General features: G+C 37.2%; 1 protein-coding gene across 6 annotated transcripts in view; it reads left to right on the top strand.

The window, feature by feature from the left end:
• PAPOLA (poly(A) polymerase alpha) overlaps window positions 1–17,180 on the top strand; it is a 60,298-nt gene that overhangs the window by 4,902 nt on the left and 38,216 nt on the right. For all 6 annotated transcript variants that reach the window (XM_044231239.1, XM_044231237.1, XM_044231235.1 and 3 more), the window contains exons 2-5: window positions 9,755–9,928; window positions 10,517–10,583; window positions 14,941–15,022; window positions 16,802–16,911. In XM_044231239.1, the coding sequence (XP_044087174.1) occupies window positions 9,755–9,928; window positions 10,517–10,583; window positions 14,941–15,022; window positions 16,802–16,911 (433 nt within the window). The remainder of the gene's footprint in view (window positions 1–9,754; window positions 9,929–10,516; window positions 10,584–14,940; window positions 15,023–16,801; window positions 16,912–17,180) is intronic.

Here is a 17,180-nt window from a genome sequence, read left to right as displayed (position 1 = left end):
AGCTGCCTTTGATTAAGTGATAAAGAGATTTGCAAAAATGTAAAACAGTGAGATTAGTATCTAAATGTTTTGTTTTGGAAAACAGTCTTAAGTTATTTATGTTAACATGTAATAGAGTTCTTGTTACTTAAGTACATAAACATTTAAGAATTTATTCCAGTTATAATTCCAGTGCAGTAAATATTGGCAGATATAATCCATAGAAGCAGAAGATCTTTGGGGTCCTTAGTGAATCTTAAGAGTTGTAAAAGGAGTCTGTGACCAAAAAGTTTGAGACCTTGAGAATTGCTGCCTACAGGAGCAGCTAACTACTGCTCCAAGCCGCTGTTTGCAGTGGTGGTGTCACTAGCATTTCTGGGTGGCTTTTGGATAGTCTGGAGGGATGGACACACACGTGGTTTAAAGATTTATTTTGTTGTTGTTATCAATGCAAAATAATGCATTGGATAACCTTTAGGGAAGATAACTTCTAACAGCGATTTTGGTTTTCAGATTGCAGGATTTAGAGATTTTGTAATGAATTGCTTGTTGCCAAATTAATGTTGGCTATGGTTTTGGAATGTGGTCTATTACCTTAATATATGTGCTGCCGAAGCGTTAAGTCTGTTCTCAGGTCATGCTTTTTGATGGAGAAGTTAGGAGGTAGGTATTGGAATCGAATACATTTATGAAGCTCTTCAGTTCCCGTTCCTTAGTCACCCCCATCCCCTGCCCCACCCCTCCCAGGTGAAAACGCTTTCTGGCCAGAATGAAGCCATTTGGATTCCTAGTATTTCCCATTTTGGTGGGGTGGGAGGCATTTTTTGGTTTGTTTGTTCTGTATGTTCATTGTTCTGATTATTCAGCAGCTTTTAAATGATTGCACATTCTCAGTTTATTATTTACAGAACAGCATTGTAGGAGGTATTAGTTCCCTTTAAAGTTGGTTAAGTTGAGGGGTGCCTGGGTGGTTCAGTCTGTTAAGTGTCTGCCTTCAGCGCAGGTCATGATGAGCTTGGGGTTGAGCCCCGCATCTGGCTCCCTGCTAAGCGGGGAGTATGCTTTTCCCTCTGCTGTTCCTCCTGCTTGTGCTCGCTCGCTCTCTCCCTGCCGAATAAAATAAATTTTAAAAAGTTGGTTAAATTAAGGCTTGAAGTAGTCACCTCTCCAGGGTGCTTAAGTTGTAGATTACAACTTCAGCTTACTTCAGCTTGGGTTCCATGTTCTGTTCTCATTCTAGTACTATATACCATCTCCTTTGCGCTTTATTGGGAACTATGTTTCATCAGCTCAGTTGGAGTCTGTTTAAATGTCTTAAGTAGAGGGGCACCTGGGTGGCTCACTGGGTTAAGCCTCTGCCTTCGGCTCAGGTCATGATCCCAGAGTCTTGGGATCAAGCCCCGCATCAGGCTCTCTGCTCAGCGGGGAGCCTAGTTCCCCCTCTCCCTCTGCCTGCCTCTCTGCCTACGTGTGATCTCTCTCTCTCTCTCTCTGTCAAATAAATAAATAAAATCTTTAAAAAAAAATGTCTTAAGTAGAATTAGTTTTTAAGATCACGTTTCTTGTGTGTAGAATATTTGAATCAGTTTTTTTTAACTGATGACATGTATCATATACATATAGTACATGTAAAGTGATAGACTACAAACCTAAAATCTTAGAATGTATTTTTAGCTTTATTTATTTAAAGTCACATACAGATTTATCTCTCATTTTGTGACCACTGCCTTCTGTGGAATGTGTTATTTTTTAATCTTTGTATGTTTGCAAAATTATATATTCTCATTTGTGGAAATTTAAGGATTTGGGAAAGGAAAAAAACTAGGGGTTTTGCTAGATATCTTTATTTTCTACCTCTTACAGAATGGTCTTTCAAATTTGTATTCTATGTTTTGTCCAGAAACCAGCTTCTTGCATTCTCTGATGGCTTTTATAGTTTTGGGGTTGTTAAAGAATAGTTTTTTTGTCATTTCGGTCATCAGAGACATCTTGCATTTCCTGGAGTTACAATACTATGACAACATATTTTTGACTATTCTGATACATCTTTGTGCTTTTTCAGATTCTCTTGGATTTTCTTCATTTTCAAGTTGTATTTGGCAAACCGATGCATGAGTACTGTGGTCATGTTGGTTTTTTACTTCTTCTAGCCCCTTGGGAGAAAGAGGGCAAGGGGGCAGTTGGAAGTGCCGTTAGGAAGGAAGGAAGAATAACTTGGTCATTTTTATAACTGAATAAAAGTACGCTTTCCCTGCATAATCAGTCAATCTTGCATTTCCAGAGTTCTGCCTTGGGAGTCACCATAATTTAGTCCCTTTGAGCATAAATTATTACTGCGCCCTCTACTGCTGCCTACTAAATACTGGCTGATTGAACTGGAATACATATTTTAAGAATATAGTGAGGTTGTAAATATGTTTGGTATCACTTACACAGAGCATGTGGCAGGTGAATTAGTGTTCTTTGTATAATTCTTAGTGATCAAATAGGTTGTTTTGGTTATAGCCTGGACTAAGCTACTAGTAAAATTAAAACATCCTATGTTATCTTCTTGTGAAAGAGATATTATTTCTGTTAAGAATTAATGTCGAATACACATTCAGACCCTTAATCCTTTTCTGTCTGGTTGTCCCAGTGGGCACATTATGTTTAAGGTTAAAGCCTCTTTACAGCAAATTATATTGTGAATTGTTACATTAAATATGTTTTTGTGATTTATCTGATTTTTTTCCAAAGAAGACCCATCAGACAGGTTAAGCTTTCAATTCTAACTTAAGTAAAACTGAAAGAAATGATAAAAGTGTTTTCAGTTGGCTGGTAGCTATGAATTTTCACTTTGTTGCTAGCTTTAGGCCACAGCATATTCCATGTGCCTAATAATAGGAGACGGGTTCATTAGTAGTATGAGCTTTGTTTAAATTGGAATGCAAAGTCATTAAACATTAACTATTTGAGAAAACACCATTGGTGATTTGTTGTCCTTTCCTTTTCTGTGTTTGTCATCTGCCTAGACTGCCCTTCCTCCTACCCCTCATTAAAGCCATTTGCAGTACACACCTCCTTATTGATTTTCTTTGGCATAGCCTTAATTCTTTGGTTCTGTAGTATTTATTTTAAGCTTTTACTTTGCACTTGTTTAAGGATCTGAATCTCAGACCAAATTTGAGATTGTCACTGAGAACAGAGACTGTCTTTGTATTCCTGATTTTAGTGTTGTCTTTCATACATATTTAGGAGTTCCGTAAATTTCAACCTAATAAATGCTATACTTTCTGGCAGAATTAAGTTATATGAGGCAAAGGTGCTTTTTGAAAAACTGGATTGATGAAGTTTGATAACCTTGATAACTGCCTTAGCAGTTTTCTGGAGCAATAAATAAAGCATGGTTTGCTTTGTATTTACTATTTCTCATTGCAGGATTGCATGGGGGAAAAAATCCATTTTTTAAAGTCTTGTGTATTTCACTTTTAGATAATGTGCTTTGATTAGCATAAACTGATTTTTTAAGCCCAGTCATCAAAATGCTAATTACTGTTTTAAATTGAACATTTATTTGGTGTGACTTGCTGCCAGGGAGTAATTTTAGGGCATGATTTTGGGCTCCTTACTATCACTAACCTAATTTAATGGTGAATACATAGTAGAATTAGATGATTTTCACCTTTTGTACATCATCATTAATATTTAATTAAAAATAATTTAACAAGTTGAAACCTTTATAAAGTACGAAGTGGAAATTCTATCAGTTCTTCTTGGTGCATTTTTATGTAGATATAAAAACAAATAATTTTTAAATACATAAAACTGTACATTGTGAAAGATGTATAAAGCACTTCAGCATAGAGGGTTAGATGCCTGGGTTCTTACCCTGGCACAGTAAATTTAGATAAGCCATTGTTTCCCCACTTTGTTCATCTGTAATATGGTGACAGTTAATAGTACAGTTGTTACGAACAATTGGGACAGTTGTAAAGTGCTTGACATGCTACCTGGAATATTTTGAGGTTTCAGTAAATACTGTTATCATAATTATATTCCACAGCTTTTTTCAGCTGATCTATTGTGTGCATCTTTCTATGCTACTACATGTAAGAATCACCTCATTCTTTTTATATGGCATAGTGTTATGTTTCAAGAATTTACTGTAATTAACCAGTCACATTATATTAATGGATATTTCGGTGGCTTCCACTTAGTACATTGTATACAGTGGTCCAGTGAACAACCTTGGACATCTTTTTGTGTTATTCCTAGGAGAAGGGTGAAATTCTAGAATCTGTGGAGTCACAGAGATATTTACACATAGCAAGCATGCTACTTGCCCCCCCCCACCCCCCCCGCCCACACATAGGGGATAACCTTGGGATAGGCACTGCTCATTTCAAGTTTATTGTTGCTGTACAGGATTCGGGGCCCATATTTGACTTGACTTAATTGTATCCCTGTCCCACAAGCGGCTAAAAACTTGGATTTTTGTGTTACATTTCATGTATTGAAACTGTGTTATGAATTAAAAAGATCATGTCTCCCAACTTGAGGGTTTTGGTTTGACTCCTGTGTCCTACTATTTCTGTAAGATAGATTGCTAGAGGTGAAGTCGTGGAACATAAACTTTTAAAATTGATACATGCATTTTAAAATTTTAATGAATATTGCCAGATTGCTTTTTAAAATTATGTTCATTTCCATTGTGATGGATAAGAGTGCTCATTTTCTTACACCGTTATCAATGTTGTAGGTTTATAATCTTTTATTTTTACCATATGTCTCAGCTTTGTTTTTCTGCAGTCTGACAGGAAAATAGTTGTCCTAATTTGCTTGCATGATGTGCAGTGAAACTTTTTTTTAGTTGGTTTAAGAACTCTATGCATTGAGACTATACTCTTTGGGATAGCTTGCATGTATTTTCTTCACTTGTTAATTTGTTTTAACTTCGCTTATGATATATTTTTATTATATAAAAGCTGGAATACTTTTATGTCGGTAAATTTTTTTCTGTATGGCTTTTGAGTTTTGTGTGTCTTAAATATGGTTCTGACAATAGTGTTAAGTTTCTAGTATTTCTGATTCTTTGGTATTTTGAAATACCATGGCATCTGGAATTTATTTATTTATTTATTTATTGTTAATATTTTTTTTTGTTTTCTCTTTTGGACCCCCCCCCCTTCCCCATTCGGCATCTGGAATTTAGATTTTGCAGTGGATAACCAAATCTATTTGAGTGTTCTGTACTTTCCTCAATGACTTGAAATGGTTATTAGTATCATTTATCTGAAGATTGATCATACTTTGACTGGATATATGGCCACTAAACTGCAGTCAACAAATCATGGGAACTTACACTATACTATTTGAGTTAGCTTTAAATTACTGTACCAGAGTGGTTCTCGGTATTTCAGAGTACACTTTTACTAAGTTAGATGCCTAGACTTTTGAAATACATAGATAGCTGAAATAAGCAACTGCAGTCATACACTAATTTCACAAAAATGTGCTATTCTAAGTATCTTCATCCCGATTAGAGTCCTGTTATGCACAGCCTAACATGGGGAAAGAGTGGACTTTTCTCTGAGCATTGGATTAAAACTTCCTATGCTTGGGACGCCTGGGTGGCTCAGTTGGTTAAGCAGCTGCCTTTGGCTCAGGTCATGATCCCAGCGTCCTGGGATCAAGTCCCACATCGGGCTCCTTGCTCCACAGGGAGCCTGCTTCTCCCTCTGACTCTGTCTGCCACTCTGCCTGTGCTCGCTCTGGCTCTCTCTCTCTCTGACAAATAAATAAATAAAATCTTTAAAAAAAAAAACAAAACTTCCTATGCTTGGAAACTGTTCTTCAGTGTTACAGATATGCTAAAGTTTTTATTCCTAGTTTACCATCTGGTGTAGAGGAGAGAGATAAATTCTAAGGTAAATCCTTGGAGGTACAACTTAGAGATAATAATATAACAATAACAGAAGTGAAACCAGAGTGATATATAACTAGTAGTTGTGAAATCAGGCCCGCTCTCTGTCTTGCTACTTTATCATGCTTCTGAATTGAGAGCAAGCTTTGTAGACAAGAGTTTTGAATTCCGCTACGAGAAGTCATGGAGGTTTCTGTGCTTGGTAGCAAATGAACGGTGGCATGGTAAGGGAGAAAGGAGGAGTGAGAACAAGGGGCCAGGAGTTCAAACCCTACTAGAGTAGGTGGAATGGAATTGTTACACAGAATGTTAAAACTTAAGGAAAAAAAAAAGTAAGAATAATAAAATTAAATTTAAAAAAAAAAAGGGAAAAACGGGTATGTGAATGGTGTAAGCCTTTCTGTAATGAAAATATTTTAAATATTTTAAATGTTGTAAAGAAAATATCCTGTGTTCCATGATTGAGAGAAGAATTCTGAAAATACTAAACACTGTGGGCCCCCCCAGGTGCCACTCTTTGACTCACCAAAACACTTGGGATGGGGGAAGTAATGTTTTGCTGTGGGGTTTTTTGGTGTGTGTTTTTGAGAGGGGGCAAAATTCATATATGTACTGTAATTGTAGTTACGTATTTACATCTTATTCCAATCCAGAAAGGATTAAGACAGAATGCTTTAGTCACATGTTAGAAACCAGCAAAATATTTTGCATTAAAGGTTGGGTGAAAAGGAAAAATAAGGATAGAGATATAAAGCAGCAAGAAATTAGGGTACAAGTTCTTACATAGTGATAATTGCATTGTTGTAGAGTGGAGAACTTGCTGGATGGCCACCAGTTTCACCCAGAGAATTCATAGGGTGAGAATTCATAGAGTATCCTGAAAGTAAAGATAAATCATGTTCATGAGATGGAAAATCTCAGGCACAGGAAAAGCACACATAGAATGTTCTTCATAGTAAAAACCCCGAAAGAAATTTTAATAAATCACAAATACTGTAGCTCTGTATCTAGTCTGTTTTTTCTTTGTTTTGTGTAATTGTAGGATTTCATTGTTAAAATAGAGTCATGTCTAAAGAAAACTAAATGCTGGTTAAAAAATGACTCTAGAAAGTGATAGATGGGGCAGATATCTAATGTGTTTGAGAATGGGAGGAAGAAGGTGCATTCTTGGGGTTGATAGCTGTGTGGTGTATTGTTCTAGGAGAGGCTCTATAAAGCAGAATCCTTTAAATTACTCAGCATTGAAGGTGTATTTTTGTTTTGTTAGAATAACAAATAAAAGATCCTTAAATTGTTTTATCACTCCACTTGACTTCTAATACTAAAATTGAATGGAAAACTTCACTTTCTCCATTTACAGTCATGGTTAGCTTTTCTAACCATGTTTTTGGACACTGAAAGTGGATATGGTAGCTTGTAATTTCTAATCCAGATATTTAAGTTAAAATTAAGCCATTTTTATTGGAGGCACAGCTGTCTTGTGACTTTCAGAATATGTATTTCTTTCCTCTTACTTGATTTTGACTCATTTTTATTTTTTGATAAGTGTTCTTGAATTAGTGTATGTTTTATACATGTACTTGAGTTAGATACATGTTCTGTATGTATACATGTGTAGACATATGCTGTATATGTAATTCTTTCCTGAATTACATGGGGCAAATAAATATGATTTTATTTTAGATTATGTGATGATTTTTTGAATAAAGTAAATAAAAAGCTGTAATTTGCATCTAATTTGTTTCCCCATCAAAATGTTAATGTGGAAACTTCTAGAAATCAACATATTCTTCAAATTAGGGTGAGCAGACTTGGTGTGAATTTAGAAATATGAGTCGGTATCCTAATATTCTGGTGATATTTTTGAAGTAGATAGGACCTTTCCAAGCATTGTTACTTTGTGTGACAGTGAAAGACCTGAATATTTGAGAAGGAAAAACTGGGAAAGAGAACTGAGCCTTAACCTCACAGAGAATGAGTACTCCTATTTTGTTGATGACCCAACTCAACTGGTAATAGATATAACCCCTTCAGAAAGGAATGAATGTAGAGAAATGTATTACTTGCTCAAAACAAAAACCATTCCACTAGAGTGGATTATTTTACCTGAAGTTATGAAAACCAATCCAGTTCACACTTGACTTGAAATCTCGCCTTGCTTGAACCAAGTCTAGCTAGAATGAACTTGTATTTGTTTTCATTTCTGGCTCTACTCATGTTAAAATCGTTTATTAAGGTATTCATAATCCTGTGGTAGTCACAAAGGTTCTAGTTTACTTGGAGAAACTAATATGAAGCAGTGAAAAATATGAGAGAATATAATCACTTTGGGATATGTGGGTGGTAAGTGTGCTTTTTCATCTAATACCTGTTAATATCTGAAATCAGTATGTATAGTGCGAAGAATTCTCAAATGGTTAGGCAGTTTTGAGGGCTACTTTTTTTTTTTTTTTTTTTAAGATTTTCTTTATTAGAGAGAGCACAAGCAGCTGTAGCGGCAGGGAGAGGGAGAAGGGAGAAGCAGACTCCCCCCTGAGCGGGGAGCCCAGTGCCATGCGGGGCTGGATCCCAGGATCCTGGGATCATGACCTGAGCTGAAGGCAGAGGCTTAATCAATCAGCTGAGCCATGCAGGTGCCCTGAGGGCTAACCCCCCCTTTTAAAAAAGATTTTATTTATTAGAGAAAACGCATGAGAGGAGAGAGGTCGGCAGGACAAGCAGACTCCCCGAAGAGTAGGGAGCCTGATGTGGGATCCTGATGTGGGATCCCGGGACTTCAGACCCGAGCTGAAGGTAGCCGCTTAACCAACTGAGCCACCCAGGCGCCCAAGAACCACCTTTTTGATGTCACTTTTTTTTTTTTTTTTAATTTTATTTATTTATTTGACAGAGATCACAAGTAGGCAGAGAGGCAGGCAGAGAGAGGGGGAAGCAGGCGCCTTGCGGAGCAGAGAGCGCAATGTGGGGCTCGATCCCAGGACCCTGGGAATCATCACCTGAGCTGAAGGCAGAGGCTTTAACCCACTGAGCCACCCAGTGGCTTGTTAGTTTTTAAATAATAATTGTGCTACTTATCTTTAGAGCTCTTGTCCATTGACTTACAATTATTTTAACAGAGAATAAGAGACAAGAATGAGTTTCATCCAAAAATACTCGAGTCTAATTTTCTAAAGCGTTTCAATCATGCCATGCCTTTTTGTGTTTAATTAGTTAGAGTAAAATCCCACTGATTGTACAAAATCTGGAATTTCTCTAAAAGTGGGCGAAAACTACTTCTAGATTAGCATCACTGTTAAGTGCCAGTCTCTCACCAGAAATGTGTAATAACTTTAAGTGTGTGACTACAGTGCCCCCCATTCCGCAAGTTATCTTTGTTATTTGCTCTGTATTTTATAAATTTTTTTCACTGTGAGTTAGATACTAAATTCTGTTTGTGGGGGGTCTCTTGTATTGGTAAATAGTGTGTGTTTTTTTTACTTTATTAATTGTATTGTGTTTATCATTGCTTTAGAAGTAACAATACATCAGATTATGGCTCCTTTTCAAGAAGTTGTTTCTCAGTTCACCATATTCAAGATTGTGTTTTCTCTACCAGTGTGTTCGATCTGGATTCTTACAGCTTATTTAGGTATTTAGTTAATGACAAAGATAAAAGTCCGTGGAGTGGGAAGAGGTAGAGTTTTCTCTTGGGTCACTTGCTTTTGGTTGGTTACTTTTTGTTCTAAGATGTCTTTTGAAAGGAGTCTTTTTGAGTATGGCAGGGAACCAACTGTGTTTAGAAATGCATTTTATTAAAGCAGTTTTTCTAGTCAAATGGTTTGTTTCAAATTGTAGAAATTCTTCGGCAGTAATTTTATCTAATTTTGTTTGTAGTCCAGTTACAACGCAGGGATCACAACAAACACAGCCGCCCCAGAAGCACTATGGCATCACCTCTCCTATCAGCTTAGCAGCCCCCAAGGAGACGGACTGCCTGCTTACACAGAAACTGATTGAGACTCTGAAGCCCTTTGGGGTTTTTGAAGAGGAAGAGGAGCTGCAGCGCAGGTGAATACACACATACGTATTTTTCTTTTAATTTCTAATTTTTCATCAGTGTAATAAACTAATTTTTTAAGAGTTTACTTTATTAGAGTGAGAGATCACAAGTAGGCAGAGAAGCAGGCAGTGAGAGGGGGAAGCAGGCTCCCTGCTCAACAGAGAGCCCGATACCAGGGCTCGATCCCAGGACCCTGAGACCATGACCTGAGCTAAAGGCAGAGGCATAACTTAACTGAGCCACCCAAGCACCTCAGTAAACTAGTTTTTGAGGCATTATCTACTCAGTCAGAATATTCCCTGAAATCTGTCTTGTACAAGAGCAAAGCTTAGAAACTTTTTTCCTACAGTGAATTTTATTCCCTTTTGATTTTTGATGCTTTTAGTTATTACAGTACAGAATTGTCAGAAGGAAAATTCTTACTCAGCTAAAAGAATGCTTTACCCAGTGTAATGGTGCCTGTAGTAAACTACTGTATACTTTCTGATAACTTAAAAACTGGTTAAAATTTAGGGATCCACCTATTGAAAACTGATTTTCATTTTAATTAGTAATGAAACAACTTGATACTTGATTGATATTTGCTCTATCAACAGGATTTTAATTTTGGGAAAATTAAATAACCTGGTAAAAGAGTGGATACGAGAAATCAGTGAAAGCAAGGTAAGACGACTTATTTGTATATGAAATGATTTGTCAGCTGAGCAGCAGCAGTCTTAAGCTGTTCTTATTAGAGTGAATGTAGAGTCTTTAATGCAAAGTCTGTTTTAGACTATTTGATACCAGAATTAGATTGTTTCTAATTATTTTGAAAGCAGGGAGATCTGAACTGAATTCAGTGATTTTATAAATACTTTTTTGTTGCAGTATTTTAAGCTGAAACTCCATAATTACTTTTGCTTCACAGAAATAATAGATACTGCCTAAAGAGGTGCTTTAAAAATGTATATTAAATATTTGAGAATCTTGTTACTTTTTTTTTTTAAAAAGATTTTATTTATTTATTTGACAGAAATCACAAGTAGACGGAGAGGCAGGCAGAGAGAGAGAGAGGGAAGCAGGCTCCCTGCCGAGCAGAGAGCCCGATGCGGGACTCGATCCCAGGACCCTGAGACCATGACCTGAGCCGAAGGCAGCGGCTTAACCCACTGAGCCACCCAGGCGCCCGAGAATCTTGTTACTTTTTAAGCAACCCATGACATTGAACAATTTTTAGGTTTGCGGATATTAAACTCTCAAACTCAGTATCTCCTTAGTTTTTTATAATATTCTCTGAGTTCCTAAAATTTTATTATGAAAAATCATACATACAGTTGATGAATCCATGACTGGGCTTCTGGTAAAGGAAATGTATTCTTAGAGCTGCGTATGGAATTCATTTGACCCATTTTTAAAAATTGCATAGGGATGTCTGGCTGGCTTAGTCTGTAGAGGGTGCAGCTCTTGATCTTGGGGTTGTAAGTTTGAGTCCCATGTTGGGGGTAGAGTTTATATTAAAAAAAACTGCTTACATAGTGGTGATTTTCTCAGGCAGTACAAAATGCATATTTAATCTATAATACATCTTGAAAAATTGATGGAAAGAGAACCAGGGATTGAAGAAAACTTGAGAGAGGGGTTTAACAAAGAAAATCTTTCAATTTTAGTCAAATTTATACTTTTTTTTTTTTTTAAGATTTTTATATATTTATTTATTTGACAAAGAGACAGCGAGAAAGGGAACACAAGCAGGGGGAGTGGGAGAGGGAGAAGCAGGCTTCCTGCTGAGCAGAGAGCCTGATATGGGGTCTGATCCTAGGACCCTGGGATCATGACCTGAACCAAAGGCAAATGCCTAACAACTGAGCCACCCTGGCATCCCAATATAATATGTCTTCTTGAAACAGCATATATATATTTTAAGGAACTGATTAAAATTTCAGCAGTGGGAGCGTTCTAAATGGGGGACTCCATGTATTATACGGTTTCTCACTGATAGAATTCCTGATGTGAATGAGATTTTGTTTTTTATTTATTTTTAAAGATTTGTGGGGGGTGGTGCAGAGGGGGAGAGAGAATCTTGGGCATACTCCCTTGGAGCCTGGATGTGGGGCTTGATCCCAGGTCCCTGAGATCATGACCTGAGCTGAAATCAAAAGTTGGACCCTTAACCAATTGTGCCAGCAGGCGCCCTGTGAATGAGATTTTATAATGGAAAGGTTTTTTTTGAGCTGAGCAGCAGATGTCCAAGTTAAAGTATTTTTTACTTATTTGTTGAACTTAGTGTTTCCTTAGCCTTCTGTAGGAAATAGTTTTTTTTTTTTTAAAGATTTTATTTATTTGTCAGTTTGAGAGAGCGAGAGAGAGAGAGAGAGAGAGAGAGCACAAGCAGTCAGAAGGGGAGAGAGAAGCAGGCTCCCTACTGAGCAAGGAGCCTGATGCAGGACTCGAGGCAGGACTCGATGCAGGACTCGATGCAGGACTCGTTCCAGGACTCTGGGATCATGACCTGAGCCTAAGGCATCAGCTTAACCGACTGAGCCACCCAGGCATCCTAGGAAATACAGCTTTGTTTTAATGGCATTTTTTTAATGTTTAAGTTTAAAGCCATAATCAAGTAGACAAAGCCAAAACTTAGATTTATTTAATGTGGAACATGCATACTGCCTCATGGATAGTTTGTTTCATGTATTTACTTCAGTAAGTTTTCTTTCACCAGTAATTCTTGATAACAGTTCTTCTTGCTGGTTTTACTGCCCGTAGGAAAATGTGTTAGGATTAATGAAAGTAGTGCTTATTCCTGTTGGGTTTTATCAATGTCCTTTCCACTATAGCCTAACCATTAGTAGTGAGTTGGTTAGAGGAAGTTTTGATCTTTTGAATCTGCCTTTTGTAGAGAGAATTTCTTCTCCAGATGGTTAGTTTTGAGACTTGATACAGGATTTCTTGATGTTGACACTGTTGATATTTTGGGAGCAGATAATTCTTTTTTAGGGTGCTGTCATGTGCATCAGAAGATGTTAAGCAAAACACATCCCTGACCCCCTTTTTACTAGATTTATTGTCCTGCCCTCTGTCTCTCCAGATGATGACTAAAAATGTCTCCAGACATTCCTTATGTTCCTGGAGGAATGGAGTCATCCCTGGTTGAGAAGCGGTGATTAGTGGATAGTTCCAGTTAATTTATTTATGGTATTGGGGGGGAGTTCTGTAAGTTGAATTTTTTTTTTTAAGATTTTATTTATTTATTTGACAGAGAGATCACAAGTAAGCAGAGAGGCAGGCAGAGAGAGAGGGGGAAGCAGGCTCCCATGCTGCACAGAGAGGCTGATGCGGGGCTGGATCCCAGAACACTGAGATCTTGACTTGAGCCGAAGGCAGAGGCTTAACCCACTGAGCCACCCAGGTGCCCCTAAGATTTGATTTTTACTTTAGTTGTCTTTAGATGTCTTTAGATGCCTTCTAAACCTTGCTAATATTCTGAGACTAAAAAAAAAGAAGATTTTACAGTTTATTTTTCTGTGACCTGAATTAAAGAATCTTAATTTTCTGGGTTAAAATTACTAAAATAGCTATAAGCATATACATGTGTAAACGTGCTAATAACAGTAGCCATAAGTGACATGTGGCTGTTTCAGTTTAAATGAACTAAAATACCTAGCTCCTCAGCCAAGCTAGCTTTATTTCACTATATACACGTTACATATGTATTTCACACCATAGTGGCTGCTATATTGGACAGTTTAGAGTTCACTTATCCAAAAGATCTGTTTTACTAGAAAAGTTCATGGATCATTGTTCTCAGGTAGTTTCTTCCTAACTTCCCTTTGTAGCCCTATTCCTGCAACATCTTCCTGGCTTAATTTATATAACCGGGCCATCTTTGCAAGTGAGATTTTTGGATTTCTAAATGTAGGAAGACAAATGTAATATATCTACATGGTCCTTTTTCTGTAAGTGTTGATTAAATGTGCCCTCAAAAATCAAGGGAGTCCCTGAATCTTTACAGTTTATTTTTAAGATTTTTGTAGTATGAAGTAACACTTTCATTTATGTTACTTGAGGAGGAGTGATGGGTGTTTTGGTACTGAATAAGATGTTACTGAGGAATTAGAAAGTGAAGAGAAACATTGACCAAGCACACATTAAAATTGTTTTTTGTTTGGACAGGTACCATCCTTAACCACCAGTGGTTTTAAGTACTCACCAAAGTACTTTAAAGTAGTACCAGGGCCAGGAAGATGTTTTTTTTTTTTTTTTTTAAGATTTTATGTATTTATTTGTCAGAAGAGCACAAGCAGACAGAGTGGCAGGCAGAGACAGGCTCCCTGCTAGACAAGCCCGATGTGGGACTCGATCCCAGGACCCTGGGATCATGACCTGAGCTGAAGGCAGTGGCTTAACCGACTGAGCCACCCAGGCGTCCTGGGAAGATGAGTTTTAAATGCTTGCCTTTATCCTTGTTCTTGGTGTTTCTACTCTAAGAAACTATCAGTAAGTTTTAGTTCTGTTCAAAGTAATCTCACCACAGCCTTTGGAAATCTCAACTATTAAGTAGCAGTATTGGCTTTAAAGTCACTTTTGATATGGTAAAATTATGTCTGATTTACTATGGAATATTCAGTATAATCATTGAATGTAATTTTTTTAAGCCATCAAATATGTTTTTGTTTTATTCTAACATTCATGATATTTGCAGCATCTTGGTCATGAATAAAATCTGCTTCTAACATTGATCCAATGAAATCACATGTTCTCCTATACGATAGTCTTCTTTTATAGCAGTTTCCAGAAATGTGGCAAAATTCTAAAACGGTATGGGTCACTAAGGCACATTCACTAAAATTGGAATTTGCTTTTATTTCAGAATTGGTTGCTACCTGAAGACGTATTTGGTAGAGCCGACAGAGTTTGTTTACCTTCCATGAATTTGCACTGAATTTGAATTCTTGGGTTTTTTAAAATTATTTTATAGTGCTGTTTAAAATAATTTCTTTCGTGCTCCACTGATAAACTCTCCCATTTCTTGTTTGTTTAACAGAATCTTCCACAATCTGTAATTGAAAATGTTGGAGGAAAAATTTTTACGTTTGGATCTTACAGATTAGGAGTACATACAAAAGGTAAATACTGTTTTAATTGTCTTGAGAAGGAATACCCTTGTTAGTTCTTAAAAATCATAATGACACATTCATCACAGTTACTTGAGGGAGTTTGCCTGGAAGATAGAGTACTTCAGGGAGCCTAATGTTAAGAAGATAAAAATAGATGCCTTCTAAACCTGCACTGACCAGTGTGGTACTAAGTAAATTAAAAAAATCAGTTTTGTACAGCACAGGCAGTATAGTCAGTAGTATGGTAGCGATCTTGTGTAGTAAGAGGTGGTAACTGTACTTGAGAGTGCTGAGCAGAGCACAGTGTATAGACTTGTGCAGTCACTGTGTTGTACACCTGAGGCTAACATAACATTGAACGTCAGCTATACTTATAAGCTGAAGAAGTTAAGTGCGTGCCTCAGTGAAAGTAGCCACGTTTTCAGTGTCCATTAGTAACATGGTGGCTAGTGGCTACTGTGCTGCAAAGTGCGGAGAGAACTTACTTCCATTGGAGAGTTCTTTGGACAGTGTGCTGTTCTCTGGATCAGTTCCTCTACCTAAAGAATATCAGGTCAGGAAATTAGAAAAAAATGAATGCAGACCTTTTAAAAAGACCTGTGGATTTTCTTTTCCCCATGCTTTTTTTTAATAGTTGTAAAATACATTTGAGCAAAAACCAGACCACAATAGTGTATCTGCAGCCATTGATGATTACTGTTAGTTTTTTTGCTTATGCTTGTACTTAGACAAATAAATGCACAGTGAAAATGTTAACCATGGCAGAGAACATTTATTGGACTTTTTTACTGGGTACTGAGCTAATAGTAAGCTTTTGGTCTTCATTATTTATTCCTCAGTTCTCTTATTCTCATGTAACAAATAGATGTCTGAGGCTTACACAAACAGTAGGCATGAACAGTTTCTCTCAGCCGTCTCTTGGCAGAACTAACTTTCTTCAGCCATTAACCACTGGCTTCTTTGTTAAAAGTGTCTGCCAGGATAGTGTTCTCTTGGTCCTGGCACCCTTCCTTCTGCCTATCTCCCACTGCTCGATGCCAGTAGTAGTTAGGCATTTGCTTTTGATGTGTCCTGTGCACTGTACAGTTTCTTCCTCTCACATATATGCTAAATACACAGCCTTAAGAGTAGTGCTTAGCCATTGAGTCTTCTAGGGAAGTGACTATGTTGACCTGATTCCACACTGATCTCTCCCTTTTATGATTCCAGTTATTGATTTAAGTCATCTGTGTTGTGTTCCCCCATGCGCTCGAGGCTTGGCTCCTGTCAAGCACTAAATTAGTAACAGTATCTTACCATGGTATGCCTTTATGCATTCTTGCCAGTGATCCTTTTGGGAGTTTATTCTGTAGGCCCCATTTAGGGGCCAGATAGAGGCTTATAAGCACTACTCACATAATGTGTGGGGGGAAAAATACTTTGTATTTATAAAATACTTTTACGGTTTGCTAATGAATATGTCTATGACTAGTAACATCAAAATGTTGGGTGTCTTCTTGAATAGTTTCCTCTCTTTAACATAAAAGTCCCATCTGAGTTACCTTCCTCTGACTCCTAGGTCATCTAGACCACTAGGAAGAGAGGTTATTGCAGGAAAAAAGATAACCCCGTCAATTAGGATCCTGTTTTTCCTATACTGACCATTATTTTTTTAAGGGGAAGGGCACATTTTCAGAGGCTCACCGGTATAATGTTAGCAGATTCTCAACATCAAGTACTGCCATGATAAGATGCAAAATAATTTTATTGTAATAGTAATTTGTGGTTGATGGGCTTAATTTTTTTTAGGTGCCGATATTGATGCGTTGTGTGTTGCACCAAGACATGTTGATCGAAGTGACTTTTTCACCTCATTCTATGATAAGTTGAAATTACAGGAAGAAGTAAAAGATTTAAGAGTGCGTAAATGTTTGGGGTGAGAGGGGAGGAGTTACAAAAATCAGTGAAATAGAGCAAATTTTGTGGTATAGCATCATTTATTGAACTCTTGCAGTTGGCCAGATCCTTTCAAGGGGCATAACGTGTATGCTTGCATTTTATTCTTTACAAGCCTAAAATAAATTTCATCTCATGTTCAGAGTAGGAAATCAGCGAAAAGAATAAATATTAAGCAGTGTTGCTACAATTTACATCTGAGTGGCAAAAATCAAGGCTTTGAACCTAGGTT

The sequence above is a fragment of the Neovison vison genome, chromosome 13 (assembly GCF_020171115.1).
Source record: "Neovison vison isolate M4711 chromosome 13, ASM_NN_V1, whole genome shotgun sequence".
Taxonomy (NCBI): Eukaryota; Metazoa; Chordata; class Mammalia; order Carnivora; family Mustelidae; genus Neogale; species Neogale vison.
Note: the sequence above shows the minus strand (reverse complement) of the source record. Positions and strands in the feature narration are given on the sequence as shown.